Source organism: Tasmannia lanceolata, unplaced genomic scaffold (assembly GCF_043159265.1).
Source record: "Tasmannia lanceolata isolate RefF3 unplaced genomic scaffold, GAP_Taslan_0.1 ptg000003l, whole genome shotgun sequence".
Classification (NCBI taxonomy): domain Eukaryota; kingdom Viridiplantae; phylum Streptophyta; class Magnoliopsida; order Canellales; family Winteraceae; genus Tasmannia; species Tasmannia lanceolata.
The window spans coordinates 47,847,626-47,863,380 of NW_027518680.1; the positions used below are offsets into that span (position 1 = coordinate 47,847,626).

General features: G+C 41.2%; 1 protein-coding gene across 1 annotated transcript; it reads left to right on the forward strand.

Annotated features, from left to right (window-relative positions):
• Positions 1–14,037: 14,037 nt before the first annotated feature.
• LOC143869841 (uncharacterized) lies at positions 14,038–14,685 on the forward strand. The gene has a single exon (XM_077376399.1). The coding sequence runs from the start codon at positions 14,038–14,040 to the stop codon at positions 14,683–14,685; it is 648 nt and encodes a 215-aa protein (XP_077232514.1).
• Positions 14,686–15,755: the final 1,070 nt, after the last annotated feature.

Below are 15,755 nucleotides of genomic sequence, written 5' to 3' on the forward strand. Positions count from 1 at the left end.
ATGGTATAGTCTTTGTCCTTGCTAATAGATTCATAACTCACATAATTAACATTGAAGGCTGCATTTGATCCAAATGTTACTTCAATCTTGTGCCTAGTGTATCTTGAGTGAGTACGGAGGTGTTATTCTAATTTAGGAATCCCTGTGTAGTGTTGGAGTATGATTCCTATGCTTGTTCCTTTGATGCTGCGCCCTATGGAATATTTAGCTTATATGAATTTTCATCAAAATGAGCCTTTGGTAGTTTTCATCTTCTTTAAACTGATTTTGTAAAATTTATAATATTTAAAGCTTGAATGTAGATACTTTGTCATTATTACTTTCAGCTAGGTTTACTCTTTGGCCACAGTTTTTATCTGATTGGGAGTGTTCTTGCTATGAGTTTTTGTTTAGTAACTCAAGTGATCATATTCTTATCCTCTTCAGTATCTTGCACCATCATACATACATCCCCTTTCATCTCAGTTGTGTCTATGTGTAAGCTCATGATGTTCAGCTGAATCTGTGATGATATGACATAATATAGCTAGCTCATTTGTTGGGAGATGTATGTAGAATTGTAGCATGCAATTTAAACTGATTGTTTGATCATGTTGCGCATAATCTAGTTAGTCATTAGTGGTAAAACATGAAAATCAGTGTCATTTCTTTACCATTTATTACATTAACAGATGATGATAATGTTTCAGGGTATGAAAAGTTGAGATGGGTTGATTGTTTTGGGATTAATTTTATATGTTAAATATTTAGTTTGTTAGCTGAACGGTTTTTTTTTTATTTGTTTTGAAACACTAATTCATATCTTTGGCGTAGTATGCATTTGAAGTGATTTCGTTATCAGATTCTCTAGTCAAAATAAGAGGGTGATAGTGTTGCAAATTGTTAATAAAAGTCTCATGGTAGGTTGGGGTTCTCATATTTCATTTGATGTGTGGAAGTGGTTCCTTCATGGTCATGAGTCATAGCCTGTAGGCTGAGATTCTTCATTAAAAATCTAAATGGTTAAATAAGTGGAATATGGTTAGTTTAATTCCATTACCTTTGCTACTCAGAATGCATTCCCGCACAATACTGTTTTAAGCAAGCTTCATCAAGTTTAAATTCTTAGCGGTTTTGGTCCTGTTGTCTCATAATTGGCAAATTATTGATATGCTTATCAAGTTTGACATCAAGTAATGTAGGTTTTAGACTTTGTTATTTGCCTTTTTGTGTTTAGTACATTTCCTCGCTTGGTTTCTTTGAGATCCCATATTCATTGTGAAGGCGATGAAGGCGTTAGCCCAAGCCCATCCTTGGGGGACCTGCTCAGTCCAAGTAGTGTTCCCCTCTTTACTTAGTGGACTTTCCAAGTCTTTTAGACATTTTTAGATAGATTTTTTTTTCTCTCATTTAGGAGACCATTGTGGTCTCATTAGTGAGTTCCTTTTTAGGAGACATGGTTGTTTCACTAGGCAGTTCCCCTATGGGGACAAGCCTCATTGTTTAGGGCCTCCCCTTTAGGGAGTTAACCTTGGTTATAATGGAGAGGTGCCCATAAGAGGCATACAGTGCCTCATTTATAGAACCTCTCATATTTGTCTTCCTTTTGAGCTAAAAGACATGCTATGTCTTATTTGTTCCCCCTTATAGAGTGTTAGAGAGTCTTTGACTCATTTGTCCTTTGGTGGCTTTATTAGAGAGTCTTTGACTCATTTGTCTTTTAAGTGGCATTATTAGAGAGTTTTTGACTCATTCGTCCTTTTAGGTGGCATTATTAGAGAGTCTTTGACTCATTTGTCCTTTGGTGGCTATTGTAGAGTCTTTGACTCACCTGTCCTTTGTGTATAGGAGACTTGCCCAGTCTCATTAGAGCTTTGTCTTTTGGGATCTTAGATCATTTCGTTATCCTTAATAGCTAGCTTACCCGGTTTAGGGGTTTCCCCTGTTGACCCTAGGGTGTTGATTTGTGTATTCCCTTAGGTCTTTGACCAAAAGGGTGAAAACATTCTAAAAATCCAAAAACACTCGAAACATTCGAAATATCTTAAAATCCAAGAAACATTTGAAAAATTCAAAATCATTTAAAGAGTTAAAAATTTTAGGAGCATAGTAGGAGAGTTCGTTTCGAACTACGTTGGCTTGATCCTCTTCCACGAGGTGCGTAGTGCAGCTTGGGATCCACATCCCAAGTCCAGCCAAACTTTTGTAAATAATATTTTAAACCTTCTTCAAAAACCTTTAAAACCTTGTTTTCAAAAGATCTTCCTCTAGAGTTAGGAGTTTCTCCTAGATAGAGAGTTTTAGAGTTAGGAGTTTCTTTTAATAGGGTGTTTGATTGTTTGTTTGTTGTGTGCTTGTTTTAGAGTTAGGGGTCTGTCCTAGAGTTATAGGAATGCCTCCATCCAATCAGTCGGCGATCCACATCGCCGATTGATGACTAGAGTAGGATACGTTAGTCAACCCTTTGTTTTCCTTAGGAAATACAGCCTAGTTACACATAGGTTGTAGGAACCACCTGCATTAGCTTAGGGTTAATCTGCATTTAGTTAGGGCATATAGGGTGTCCTAAAATCTGCAATTCACTGAAATTTAAATAATCGCTCAAGAAGCTTTAATAACTAGTCTGGTCTTTTAGATCGAGTCTAGGATAGAGGTCTAAGTGTCTTAGGCATCATAGCTTAGAATAGGCGTGAAGAACTACGTTGCTCTGATTCTTGCGGAGGCAGGGATACGTATGCTTCTTTGGATGAACATCAGACCATCCGAGGACTCGGGCTTAATCATTAGAGTCTTAGGATTTGTTATGATTGTGTGTTTTGCTATGTTTTCTTACTTTCTTGTACAGATTTTATACCTTTAGCTGTAGCATGCATGTGTTTGTCCACCAGAACTTAGACACCCATTAGGCATATCACTCATAACCTAGTTGTGACTAGGTGACACTTCTTCCATTTATTTGGCATGTGCTTATTATTTTATCCCTTGGTCATGCATGATTAGGTAGACATCTTCCAGGGGATATTTTGTTCCCATTTCACGTGATTTTCGCCCAAAATTCTTTGGAGTTAATAAAAAATGGCATAAGCGACCAAGTGTTCGCACTAGGGCGAATTTGGGGTGCTCTTCGGACCTTCTCCATTCGTAATCAGGCATGAGCCCATATATATTTCTGGTTATCCATTGCACAGAGGATTTGATTTTGGGGTTCCATAGCCTATCCATGGATGGCGACTCTGAGTTCATTTTGGATATGTCTTGGTTTCGAGCTTTAGCTCCGGATCAAGACATATCTATTTCTTTTTATATCGCCACTCGTGCTATGCTATGAGGGTGGCATCTGTTTCGAGAATTCCTTGGTAGAGCTCTCCTTCACATCGTGGATGATCCTAGAGGCCGCTGGGGGCTCGTCCCCCACCTATTCCTCGGATTGGGGTCCACACCCTGTATCTCCTGTAATGCTTCCATCAGCTTCTGGCATTGGATATCACCCCTCTCATTCCTAGCATGAAGGGTGGAAGCCATGTCCTTGACGGTTTGAGTGAAATCTAGTACACACTCCTTCATGTCAGACACACCTCTCTTCTTCCTCCTAGAAGAACCAAAAGATCGACTTCCACATGCAGCGGCACTTGTTTCCATTGGAGTAGGTGCCTGAGTGCGCTGCGACCGCTAACCGACCTCTGGTGGCGAACTCGTACGAGGGGAAGGTACCTGAGGCAATTCTTCTGTCGGAATATCACTAGGCATGTACTCGTACTGAGACCTAGTACCCATAACATCATATTGAGACGCAATGTGTTGTGGGTATTCATTCTCGTCATTAGCCATGTTGACGATGTAGGCCTCCTTGTCACAAGCCCGTGCAACATTCCTGTTGGTTTTTTTGTAGGTTCCATGTGCATATTCATCTCCAAATATTTCAATCATCTCCTCATAAAAATCATGACGCTGAGTGAAGTACCTCTTCCTGTTAGGGTAAGACTAGGAACAAAACAAAAGAAGATTAGTTCACTGATTTTGGTTTGCGTTATATAACTTAGAAAACCATGCATATGGTTCTAATTAATACCTTCAAGTACTCCATGGCAACGTCCCTTGTAACTACGATTTTCTTTTTCTCTTCATCCCATCCAAAGCCACTAGTGGCCAGCATCTCAGCCACAATTTTGTAGTTGGCTTTCATGGTCTTAACATGATTTTTCACTTGTTCACATGTCAAATCAGTAGCGCATGCCTGATTAATTTCAGATACTGCATACTTATACGCACTCGTCTTGGAGCCGTTGGGAATTTTGCCCCCCTATGGCCTCATGCCTTAGGGCATGTAATAACACCAAGTCCATCTCAAATGTCCAAGATGCATTTTTTCCCTTCCCGTCATCAGCCGCGTATTTTCCCTTCCCATCATCAGCGGATGTTTCCATTACATGCCTCATGTACCAATATGATATTATAATCCATAACAACATTCATATTACGTCAAACAAACACATAAAACCTTGTACTGAAACAATAAAAAACAAACATGCATGAAATCCCATTACAGTACCATAAGCAATAAGATAAAACTTAGATAACCACATCAGTTTAGAGTTTAGAGGACCATAACAATACTTGACTTAAGAGTTTCTAAATAACTACATAATCCAAATGTGAAAACATAAAAAATATTTCCACATCAGTGGGCCGCGCGGTAATCATTCCACATGTCACTACGAATCTGCTCCCGAATCCGATTTCCTTCCCTAGCATCGGCTGTTCGGCCCAATCGTGGTCCACTTTCAGTTTCTTCTGCCTCAGAATCATCTTCCTGTTGAGCTTGTCGGTGGCGGCGGGGGGCACTTCTAGCTTCTACTTCAGCTAGTTCCCTATCAACCTCAGCAATATACGCATCATTCGGCATCATGCCTCGTAGGAAGTTGCGCACAGAGCAACATGCCATAACAATATCAACTTGCCTTTCATAGGCGTACATTTGTTCGCCTACGCATGTTAGTATGGGGAAACGCTTCTTAAGAACACCAAAAGCTCGCTCAATAACATTTCTGGCAGATGAATGCCTGTAATTGAAAAACTCTTTCTTTGTCCGGGGTGCATGTCCTCTCTGTTCACTTAGATGGTACCTAAAATCCTAACACAGTTCAAAACTCTTTCGAATTCCTTCATCTGAAGATGAGTTGCGGCAAAGAAGCAAAGAGATTTCACTATCAGATTCTTCAGGTATCAGAGCTTCGTTAATGGTAGATTTCTCATCTTGATAGGACAAACTTGATAACTCAATATACTATTCCGCTAGGACTTTGGAATTCCTTGGATTCTCGAATAGTAAGTTCTAGTACCGATTGAGCACTGTAAGAGCCAAATTTCTTTATGAAACCTCCCATGCAGTTTGAAATCTCGTCTGATTTAGATAAAAAAGAAGCTTTCTCTTTCTACAATCCGAAATATCCCTGATCTCGATCCTTGGTAGCAGATTTGTTACTCTCTCGAAACAATTTGAAGCGAGATTGAATTTCTTCAAATAGTGCTAGATCAAACCAGTCCGGTAAAAGAGTAAGGCTGATTTAAAGGCCAAGGATAGAATTCTGGTGATATTTCCGGGTAAATAGAACAGATTGATTGGGGTTTTGTTTGTTCTTCATTGATTTTGAATGAAGATTGGTGGACTCCGGCAATAGAAAGAATGAACTTAGTAGAGAAAGGCTTCTTTGTAGCTTGCCAGAGGGGTTTTCTAGTGAGAGATCATCGGGAGAAATTTTCATTTCGGCGGGGGAAATTATGAATTAGCGGTATTCCATAATATCATCAGAGCCTTCTTATTGAATCAATCGTAGGTAATCATTTTTCTCTAATTCATGCTAATTAGAGTAATGTAGTTTCTATGATTGTCTGTAGGTTTGTGATGGTTTTCACTGTTTGCTTTTGTTGGTTATGGTTATGTGTTTACTATCTTTGTTTTATTACTCTTTCCCATGGATGGTGTAGATTTTATGATTTATTATTATTACTCATTTCCTTGTTTTCTTTCTGTTTGTTCCTCAATTGAATCAACTGAAACAACACCATTTGTCTTTCATATGCTTAGTAAATCTTTTCTCCTAGGTAACCCTTTAGAATCTCGTGGTAATTGGCTTTATATTATTAGCTTATCTCAGAGATGAGAATAGTGTTTGTTTCTTAGGTTAATTAGAGGAGTTAAAATGAGTTGGTGTCGATAAAAGAGCCTTATACTGTTTTGTGTCAATGCTATCAAGTTTTGATGGTATATCAAATTAGCATGGCTTCTTCTTGTGTTCTTTGATCAATGACATCAATTAAGTTTACATTTGCTCTCAAACTTTTCTTTGATTGTTCAACTGATTTTTGTAAGCATAGGTTTTCACAATCTGATAATGACACTCCTCTTCGGTTGAGTATTAGTATAATCAATTTCATTCTTATAATGTTGATGCACTGTACCCTTATACCCATGTCAATATATTTTAGAACTCCGAGAATCGACATTACCATGTTTATTAAGTTGTATGAGATCAGCTTGTTTTTTCCCTTTGCGTTTAGATTGCCTTCTGTAGAGTGAGTGTTAGTCAACTTAGAAAGGGCGATGATATGGACACATGGAGCCCACCCCTTTAGGAGACTATCTTGGTCACAGTAGCAAGTTACCCCTAGGAGACTGTCCTAGTCTCGTGAATAGATCACCCCCTGTGATTAGATAAAGACTAACTTAGTCTTTCTAATCCTTTCTTATTTATAATTGTAGGGCCAATGATAAGGTTACTTGGAGCCTATCTTAGGAGACTTGCACAGTCTCACTAGTGGCCTAGCTATTTTCCCTTCTTCTAGGAGCCTTAGTCTAGTTCGCACCTCTCTTTAGAGCTTATAGTCTAGGAGTCAGTCATATAGCTTAGGAGTCTGTCCTTAGTTAGAGAGTCAGTCCTTTAGTTAGGATGCTGGTCACTCCTTTTCTTCTTTAGACATTAGCTTAGTCATACCTTCTTGTGATCAATTCATTTGTTGGAACTCTAGTTCACTTATTTAGGGATTCCCCCTTAGGCTCTAGGGATTCTGTCCTTAGTGTTGATACTCTGCCAGGCTGTGGATCACGGGGTGTTGTCTTATAGGTTTCCTTTAGCTGAAAGGGTGAAAATATAGGAAAATACAAAAACATAAAAAATCTAAAAGACACGAAAAGCTAAAAAATACTAAAAATGTATTTTGGAAAAGCAGTTTCCGAACTACGTTGGCTTGATCCATTTCCACAGGGTACATAGGCATCTTGAGTCCTCCCATTTCCAGCCAAACCTTTTTAACAAATATTTTCAAATTATTCGACAAAAATCTTCTAATATTTCAAATTTCTCAAATCATTCAAATCCTACAAACAAAAACCTTTTTCAAAGCTTGTTTTCAAAGTTAATAAGATGGTTTTCGAAAACCTAAGGAAAAAGCAGTTTTCAACCATTAACAAGCAAGAAAATGTTATTGTCGACGCCACTTTGAAGTCAACACTCTTAGGAGAGTTGATTTCATTAGACAGAGGCTGTAGGTAAGGACGATTGCCCTCTCGAGCCTACAAGCCAATTTTCTTCCGCAAACCCTTTTTATCGATGCTTTGATTATTTGGCTTGTCTGTTGACATGTTTAGGCATAGCTTTGCTTATATTGTATGTTTATACTCATTTGTTCATTTGCATGTTGTTAGTTATTGTTTGCTTTATTATTCTGATCACATGCTTATCTATAGCAGTATATGTTTCCTTATTGCTTTGATCACATGTTTAGCAGTAAAATTACTTGCTTGCTTTATATCTTGATCACATATTTATTTACATGCTTAGCTGTAGCATGATTTGATTTTATTCCCTTGTCATTATCTGCTTATTTCTTGATTACCTGCTTATTATCTTTTTATTTGCTCATATATCACTTGCTTACCTGCTTAGCTGTAGCATGCATGTGATTGTTCACTGCTTTTCTAGATGTGATGAGTTAGGATTAGTGGAGACAGGTATCAGGGTTATCTGATATTGGATTGGTACTAGTCTTCTCCACCTCCCCACGAGTGACGTGAGGATTTATTTGACTCATTGAACATGGCATGTATATTGAGAGGGGGAGACGTCGGACTCTAGTGTTCATTCCAATGTCAGGTGATACTGATATCGACCCTCCTTAGGTCATGGATGTTTTTTCCTTTTGTGGATGTGATTGCCCATCCCCGGTCCATGCATGCTTAGATAGTCCGTTCTTCTTGGAGATGCCGGTTCCCATTACACGTTTTCGTCCAAAATTCTTCAAAAATAATAAAAATGGCATAAGAGATAGAGTTACTCGGGCGAGTGGGGTGCCTAACACCTTCCTCACTCGAACCAGGCATAACCCTTTCCTTTTCTGGTTATCCATTGCACAGAGATCATTATGGGTTCCAGGCCTAATCCTGGATGGCCACTCTTCTTTTCAGCTTCCCATCAGATCCTTGGACCTGTGTGGGGATGTTATAGTCAGGTACGACTTGGTTCTGAGTTCCTACTCCGAATCAAGTGGTATCGCACGCCATAGACTCATGCTGTGAGGGTATTATTTGAGAGAGCCACTGTGGAGCTTTCCAACTCATGTGGAGATCGAGAGGCCGCTGGGTCTCATCCCGTCGCCCGCTTCAAGATCGGGTCCCACAAGACCAAGTCTCCTACGCGGTGTTCTCTTGGACGGATTTTCGAGTTGTGATAGTTTGACATCTTTTATTGATATGCCATCCATAGGTGCAGGTCCAGTGTGCTTAATCCTTCATTATTACGCAACCGTAAGGGATGTAACGCCACCGGAAATGAGATTACACCACCAGAAATATGATAGCGCCACCGGTATTTTATTTACCCAGTTAATGATAGGAATGGTGAGGCGATAATGCCACCGGGAATATGAAATGCCACCAGTATTTTATTTACCCAGTTAATGATAGGAAAGGTGATGCGATAACGGCACCAGAAAGGTGATAACGCCACCGATATTTTAAATGATCTTTTCCTAGTTAACCAAATATTATTATAGAGATTATCCCACCGGAGAGCTAATACTCCTCTTTAAATATACCTACAAAAGGAAGTTACTCCCGTGGGGTCCCCATTTGTTTCAGATATCACAATACTTTACAGTTTAACATTAAACATGTAAAAAATCCTACCTATCTCTTCATCCTTCCCTGCTTCACTGGTGATTCCACAGGAGGAACCTGAGGAGTTGGTTTAGTAGGTGAGGCCTTCTTAGATTTCTTTGAACCGGCCATTTTGCCTCTAGATTGGAGGGGAGAGGATTTGATGAATAGAGGAAGTTTGATGAACAAATGGAATGGTGGGTTAAAAAAACAGTAGAAATGAAAGAGTTGGAATGAAGAAGAGGGTAAATACAGAGAGATGGAAACTGTTGAAATGATAGGAGAGCGCAAAGGTTGGGACGGTATTGGTTTAAAAATTTCAGTAATGCCGGCGGTATCATTAGAAGACGCCACTGTTCCTTATTAATGACCACATGTCGTGGATCCGACCGTTTAAGCATATTGGTGACGGCCAAGATTTAAACAAACCCAAGGGACTCTGGGTTCAAAGGAAAATTTCAAATCCAAACCAAACCAGCTATATATAGAGGCGCCAGCATTCCAAAAAGTTTTTTCACACGTGTTAAGCATCCATTCCTCTGGTTATTTCTGACGGCCAAGATTGAAACGAACCCAAGGTTTTGTCTGTTCAAATACACATTCAGACAAACCAAAAGAAGCGTTGGGAAGTGCGCCGATGTAAATGGGGGTGAGATGCATTAAATATAAGGGGATTTTCCCTACAAAGAAAATACTAAAATATTGAAAAGGAGAATCAAGGAAGCACCAACATACGAGGACTCTATCTTGGTTCTGAAAAAAAAAGATCATTTTTTCCTTATTTGATCGGATCATAAAGAAACTTTGGGATTGCCGAATCACAGACAAGATAAATATATAAAGCAACGGAACCATCATAGTATTTTTTGACTCCTATGAAAGGATGGTAAATGGATCATTCAACGATCCGGGTCTGATGGATTCTATTTGTCGATGGTAGAAACAACTATCACTAACCTGGATAATATCGACCGAGGAGAGTGGTGGCAAAAAAGTACATCCCCGACATGCAGGAAGCAGATTTTGAATCCTAAACATCAGGGGACCCCCGACCCTTGGTAGGAGAAAGGCCTTCATTGATTCAATAGTGAAAGAAATGGAAAATCGGGAACTACTTTTACACAGGATCCTCCTAAGTCGCTTAAACAGCTAAACAATGTAGATCCATAAGTCGTTAAAGTAGCTACTTTATTACGTGTCTCAATAAAATCATCAGCAAATATGGCTTACATATTAATGTTCGTCACAAACTTTGTTGTTCAGCATCTTGGACTAGCGATCCCTTAGAAGGTATTGTTAAAAGATCATCAGCTCCTAATGAAATAGATGTAGCAGTGGTTTGCTAGAAACCCATAGTCTTTACATGAGTATGTGTGATGTATATGCCATTCCGAAGTGATCTATTAATCTACTATTAAGTAGTTTCATGGCAGGCAGCTCGGCTCCCAAAATGGAATTGCCTGACCTACCTCTCTAGCTACTGACTCCGCCTTTGCTATTGGTATCTCTGCTGGTGCTGCTGCTAATGATGCCTATGCAACGACTGCTGCTGCTAATGCTGGATCTACTACAGGCTCTTCCATTTGTGATGTGGGTGCATAGGTGGATAGTGCCATTGAAATGGTGGCCTACTATATGATGTTCTGAAAAGGTTGGTCTCAGTCACTCTACTTTGGTTCCTTCATCAAGGAAAGGAGTAAAGTGCACCCTAGAAAGGTGCGAAAGTGGGGGGCTTGTCAGAAGGGTATTGGGGTCTTTTTCCCACCCGTTTTTGAAGAATCACCCGTGTTTAATAATTAATTTAATTGGTACCCGAAATCCGAATTTTTCCTTAATTAATGCCCGCATTCCATACTTTTCTCTTTAGAAAATTCTGTGGCGTGTCAAAACTGGTGTCGACACGTGTCTACACAGTGTTCGTGTCGACACGTGTCAACATTGGTCTGTGCCAAAAAACTAACGTGTCTACCAATAGTGGAGTCTCCTCGTAATTATCTCGTAGAATAGTGGTATGTAGTGTAGTGTTTAGTTGTCAACCTCATAGAATAGTGGTAAAGTAGTGGTAGGGGGTGCCATTGCCAATATATATATATATATATATATATATATATATATATATATATAGAGAGAGAGAGAGAGAGAGAGAGAGAGAGAGAGAGAGATCCCAAAGGTGGTTTTTGTTGGGAGTTTGCTAGCATGACACGTCACCAGACAAGGAGACAACCATGAGACATCCTTTGTAGTCTTCAGGGATTTCATTCCACTAATGCCAACTAAACAAAGGTTTTTATGACATGGCACCTAAAACCCATACAAAATCCAGGATTTTGTGCAACCAAACAGTGCCCTAAACTCCTCTTTAACCTCCAGATAATCATTTTTGTTATTTCTCTAAACTCTTAGCCTTTTGTGCCTAAAAATCCATTCGATCTACTCTTTACGCATAAACAACAGTGTTTCCACTAGTTCATGGTTCCACACTACGACTTGATTCGACCTCTTACAAGGAATGGATCAGACCATAGCCAATACAAGGTCAAACGATATAAATTGGGGATGCCAAAGTAAAGCTGCAAATGAATACTTCAAAATTAGGTGATCTCACAACTCCTCCAATGTCAAACACATGATGCATGCGTTGGTGATACATCAAAGACCTCTACATTGAAGATTATCAATCATCTGTCTTTTTTAAACATAGAGACCAACAAATTCTAGAGCCATAGAGGTTGAGCCTCTAGCTCAATTGGTTAAGGTTTTGTTCTTCAACCTTGGGATCGGAGGTTCAATCTCAGCTTACCTAACAAAAATAATTCTAGAGCTACAAGAAAGTTGACCTTCACCGGCGTTCCGGACCGTCACTATATATGTCAAAAAACGCCGCTGTATTTTTCACTGTCGCTAAAAGGTTTTACCGACGTTTATGTGAAAACGTGGGTGAAATAACTTACACCGACGTCTACATACACATGTCGTGAAGTGACTTATCTCGGCCATCTGGGTAATTGACCCTAAGCAAGAAGAGTGGGTGCGACGATTGGATCGCGCAACCGAACCGGATTAAATAAAGAACAACTTGTGGGCAAAAAAGTATAAAGTTGTTCTTCTATACATGACCCTTCACATGTCCTTAGACCTGAGGGATCTTATTGGTCTGTCGGCTCGATCTAGGGTCTTAGTCTATTTAATAGTGATTCTAGTTTAGAGCCACATTTGGATAGAGCTATATCTTAGAGCAAACCCTCAAGACCACTAGTGATACTCAATGGAAGCCATTGACGTAATGCGAGTGTAGTTTAACTAAAGAGCGAGATCGCAGTGGGGCCCACGATAGGGTTCTGTAGGATCAATCGTCGGATACCTGGGACGATCCCACTCATAACTTGAATGACTCGATAACATCCAAACGGACCAGGGTTCCGCATTTTATGTAATTGCACGGACGAATATGATCCATTATCAATGTGGATATTAATTAAGTGTGTGTAGCCTTATATAGGGGAAAGTGACTGAGCGGCCGCTCATATAGCCTTATATGCGCTGAAGCGCTTATGCGTTAATATCCGTCGATTGCTTTTAATCCTGGTCATTCCCTGACCTTTCATAAACGAAATGAAAAATCTATTCGACCTCGACGGAAGCAGACGGAGAAAAACCCTCTTGCTGGAAGTAACCCTAGAATCGCCCAAAACCCTCTTCTCCCCTTCTCTGCCGACGTTGAAAATCCGCCATCTCCACGTGGATTTTCATCGAAGGTCGACGAATTCGTCTCACCCTGGCTCTAGACAGAAACCCTTTTTCCTCTCGCCGACGACTTAACCTCTCTCTCTCTCACGATCTCGACGGTGGAAACCCTTTTCCTCTCTGGCCTCTCGCCGAAGGGAAAAACCCTCCCCTATCTCCACTCGGACACTCTCATCTCTAATCTCGACGTGATTCAACGGCAGGTAAGTTGTAGGATTTTTTTATTTAGCAGAGTTTGTTTATTTCTCCCTTCTTTTTCCTTTTCTACGGTTTGATTTAGCAGGGTTTTTTTCTAGGGTTTCATTATACGGTTTTTGTGGTTTTCCTTGAGGGTTATGTCAAATGTATTTGGGAAAAATAATGTTTTGATGATAATAATGTCTCTTACTGAGTTTTTTGTACTATTTATGGTGATAAAAATATTATTGTATTTCCTTTTGTTAGAAGGTGTATTGCATAGCCTAAGGGCATAGTGGTCTTTGTATGTTCTCTTTATATATAAATACTAAAGTAAGGGGGAGTAAACCCTAACTTCTTCCTTTTCTCTCTAATCTCTTCTCCTCTCAACATGGTATCAGAGCCCTAGGGGTTTTTGTGCCCTAGGGACCATTGGAGAAGCTCCCCTTCTCCTTCTTCTCTCCTCCCTCCCTCCATCACGCTCCTCCTTTTTCTCCTTCTTCTCGCCCACCCTTCCCACTCGCCCCAGCCAATTTTTTTTTCCTTCCGCCCCAGCTCCTCCTCCTCCTCATCCTCCCTCGCTCTCTCTCTCTTCCACCCCAATCTCTTCCTCTTTCTTCCCATTTTCACCATTCCCTTCCTTTCCCTCATTAAAACCCTCATTTTTCCCTATTAATCCCATTTCCTATCCCTCATGAAACCTTAAATCCCTAACCCTACCACCCTAAGTTCTAACCCTCTTTCTCTCTATGGTCTAAATTTCTTTCGCCCCTCTTTTCTTCTTCGCTCCGCGACTCCGACCTTTCATCTTCTCCATTTATGCCCTAGAGGCCCTATTATGTCTTTTTTTTTCTCCTCTCCTTCGTCGGAGTCGCGCCACATTCTCTTACCACACTTAGTGGTCTCTTTATGCCCTAGAGGCCTTCTCATTTCTCTTGTCCCTTACTTTGACGTCGTGTGTTGTCTATTTTGCCTTCGTTCCTTCTATGGATCCTTCTATTGTAGACAATCCCTCTCTCGGGCAAACCTCTTCTTCTTCTACCCCTATTTTCCCTTCATCGGGTGATGCCTCCTTCCTCCCGATGACCACGGTCAAGCTTGATGGCTCCAATTACATGAATTGGAAAGTGGCGGTGGAAGTTTATCTCATTGCCAAAAGGAAGGTCTACACCATACGTCGTGACCCTCCTGCGGCTTTGGATCCCACTTATGAACAGTGGGAAACGGATGATGCTCATATCCGTAGTTTACTCTGGCAGAGTATGATCCCACAGATTTCAGGGACTATGATGCAGCTTCCGACTGCAAAGAGGATTTGGGATCATACTGCGGTTATGTTTTCAGGCGTTGGTAACCTCTCCCGTATTAGTGCCACATATTCTGAGTGGATGCATCTTCGGCGTGGTGACACCCTGCTTTCTACATACTATGGTCAGTTCGTCTCTCACTGTCAGCAGCTTGACATTTTTCTGCCCTTGACGACTGACTTAGACGTCGCCGCTCGGCAGCGGGATCAGCTTCGAATTGTTCAGTTTCTCGAGACCTTGGGCCTCGAGTTTATGTTTTTTCGCCAGCAGATTTATGGTTCTGGCACTATGCCTTCCCTCGAGGAGGTCTATCAGCGGGCACAATAGTGTCTAGGTGGAGCCTCTCTTACTCCTGCTACTTTTGATGGTCATGCTACCGCGACATATGCAGTAGGAGATCGTCCTGCCCGTGGTGGTGGGATGTTTGGCCGAGGCCGTGGCCGTGACTCTAGCCGTGGCGGACGTACCATGGGTATGGATTTCTCTAGTGGCATGGGATATGGTGGCCGACCTCGTCCATATTGTACACATTGCCGGCGCGAGGGCCACCGTGATGAGACCTGTTATGTGCTACATCCTGAGCGTTGTCCCCTGCCGCCATCTCTGTTCGGGCGATCAGCGCACCTTTCTACTCTGGACGACTCTGATCCTCGAGCATCTTCCTCCGGCTCCAGCCCAGCTGTACAGTCTTTCACTCAGGCCGACTATGATGAGCTCCAGCGCCTACGCTTGGCCGCCCATCCTCCTAGTGCTGGCTTTGCAAAGTCAGGTAGCACTCCTGCCTCTCTTCTTAGTAGCTCGAGCTCCTGGATCATTGATTCGGGAGCCTCGAACCATGTGACAGGTACTCTATCATCACTCAGGTCTTTTCACCCTCTTTCCTCTCAGTCTATGACCCTCGCTGATGGCCGTACTACTCCAATTTCTGGTACAGGGAGTACCTCTCCCTACCCTGGTCTTACCCTCTCCTCTGTGCTTTGTGTTCCCCAGTCTCCCTTTAACTTACTTTCAGTCAGTCAGCTCACTAAATATCTTAACTGCTATGTCTCATTTTATCCTTCTTATTGCTTATTATAGGATCTTGCGACTGGGAGGACGATTGGTAAAGGACGTGAGGTAGATGGGTTGTATCGGCTGGATGGAGGTCCCCCCCGTACCATTTTACACAGTTTTGTCGACGCCTACCAGTGGCACTGCCGCCTTGGTCATCCATGCATTGAGCGATTACGGCGCACCTCTATAGTTTCTGTTCCTATTCAGTCTTTTTAGTACGAGGCCTGTGAACTTGGAAAACACCACCGTGTGTCTTTTCCCTCTAGGCTTGTTAGTCGGACCTCGCACCCTTTTGCTTTAGTGCACTCTGATGTATGGGGTCCCCTGAGAACTCCTTCTATTTT

Coding starts and splice junctions, on each gene's coding strand:
- LOC143869841 (XM_077376399.1), top strand. CDS start 14,038: ATGGATCCTTCTATTGTAGACAATCCCTCTCTCGGGCAAACCTCTTCT.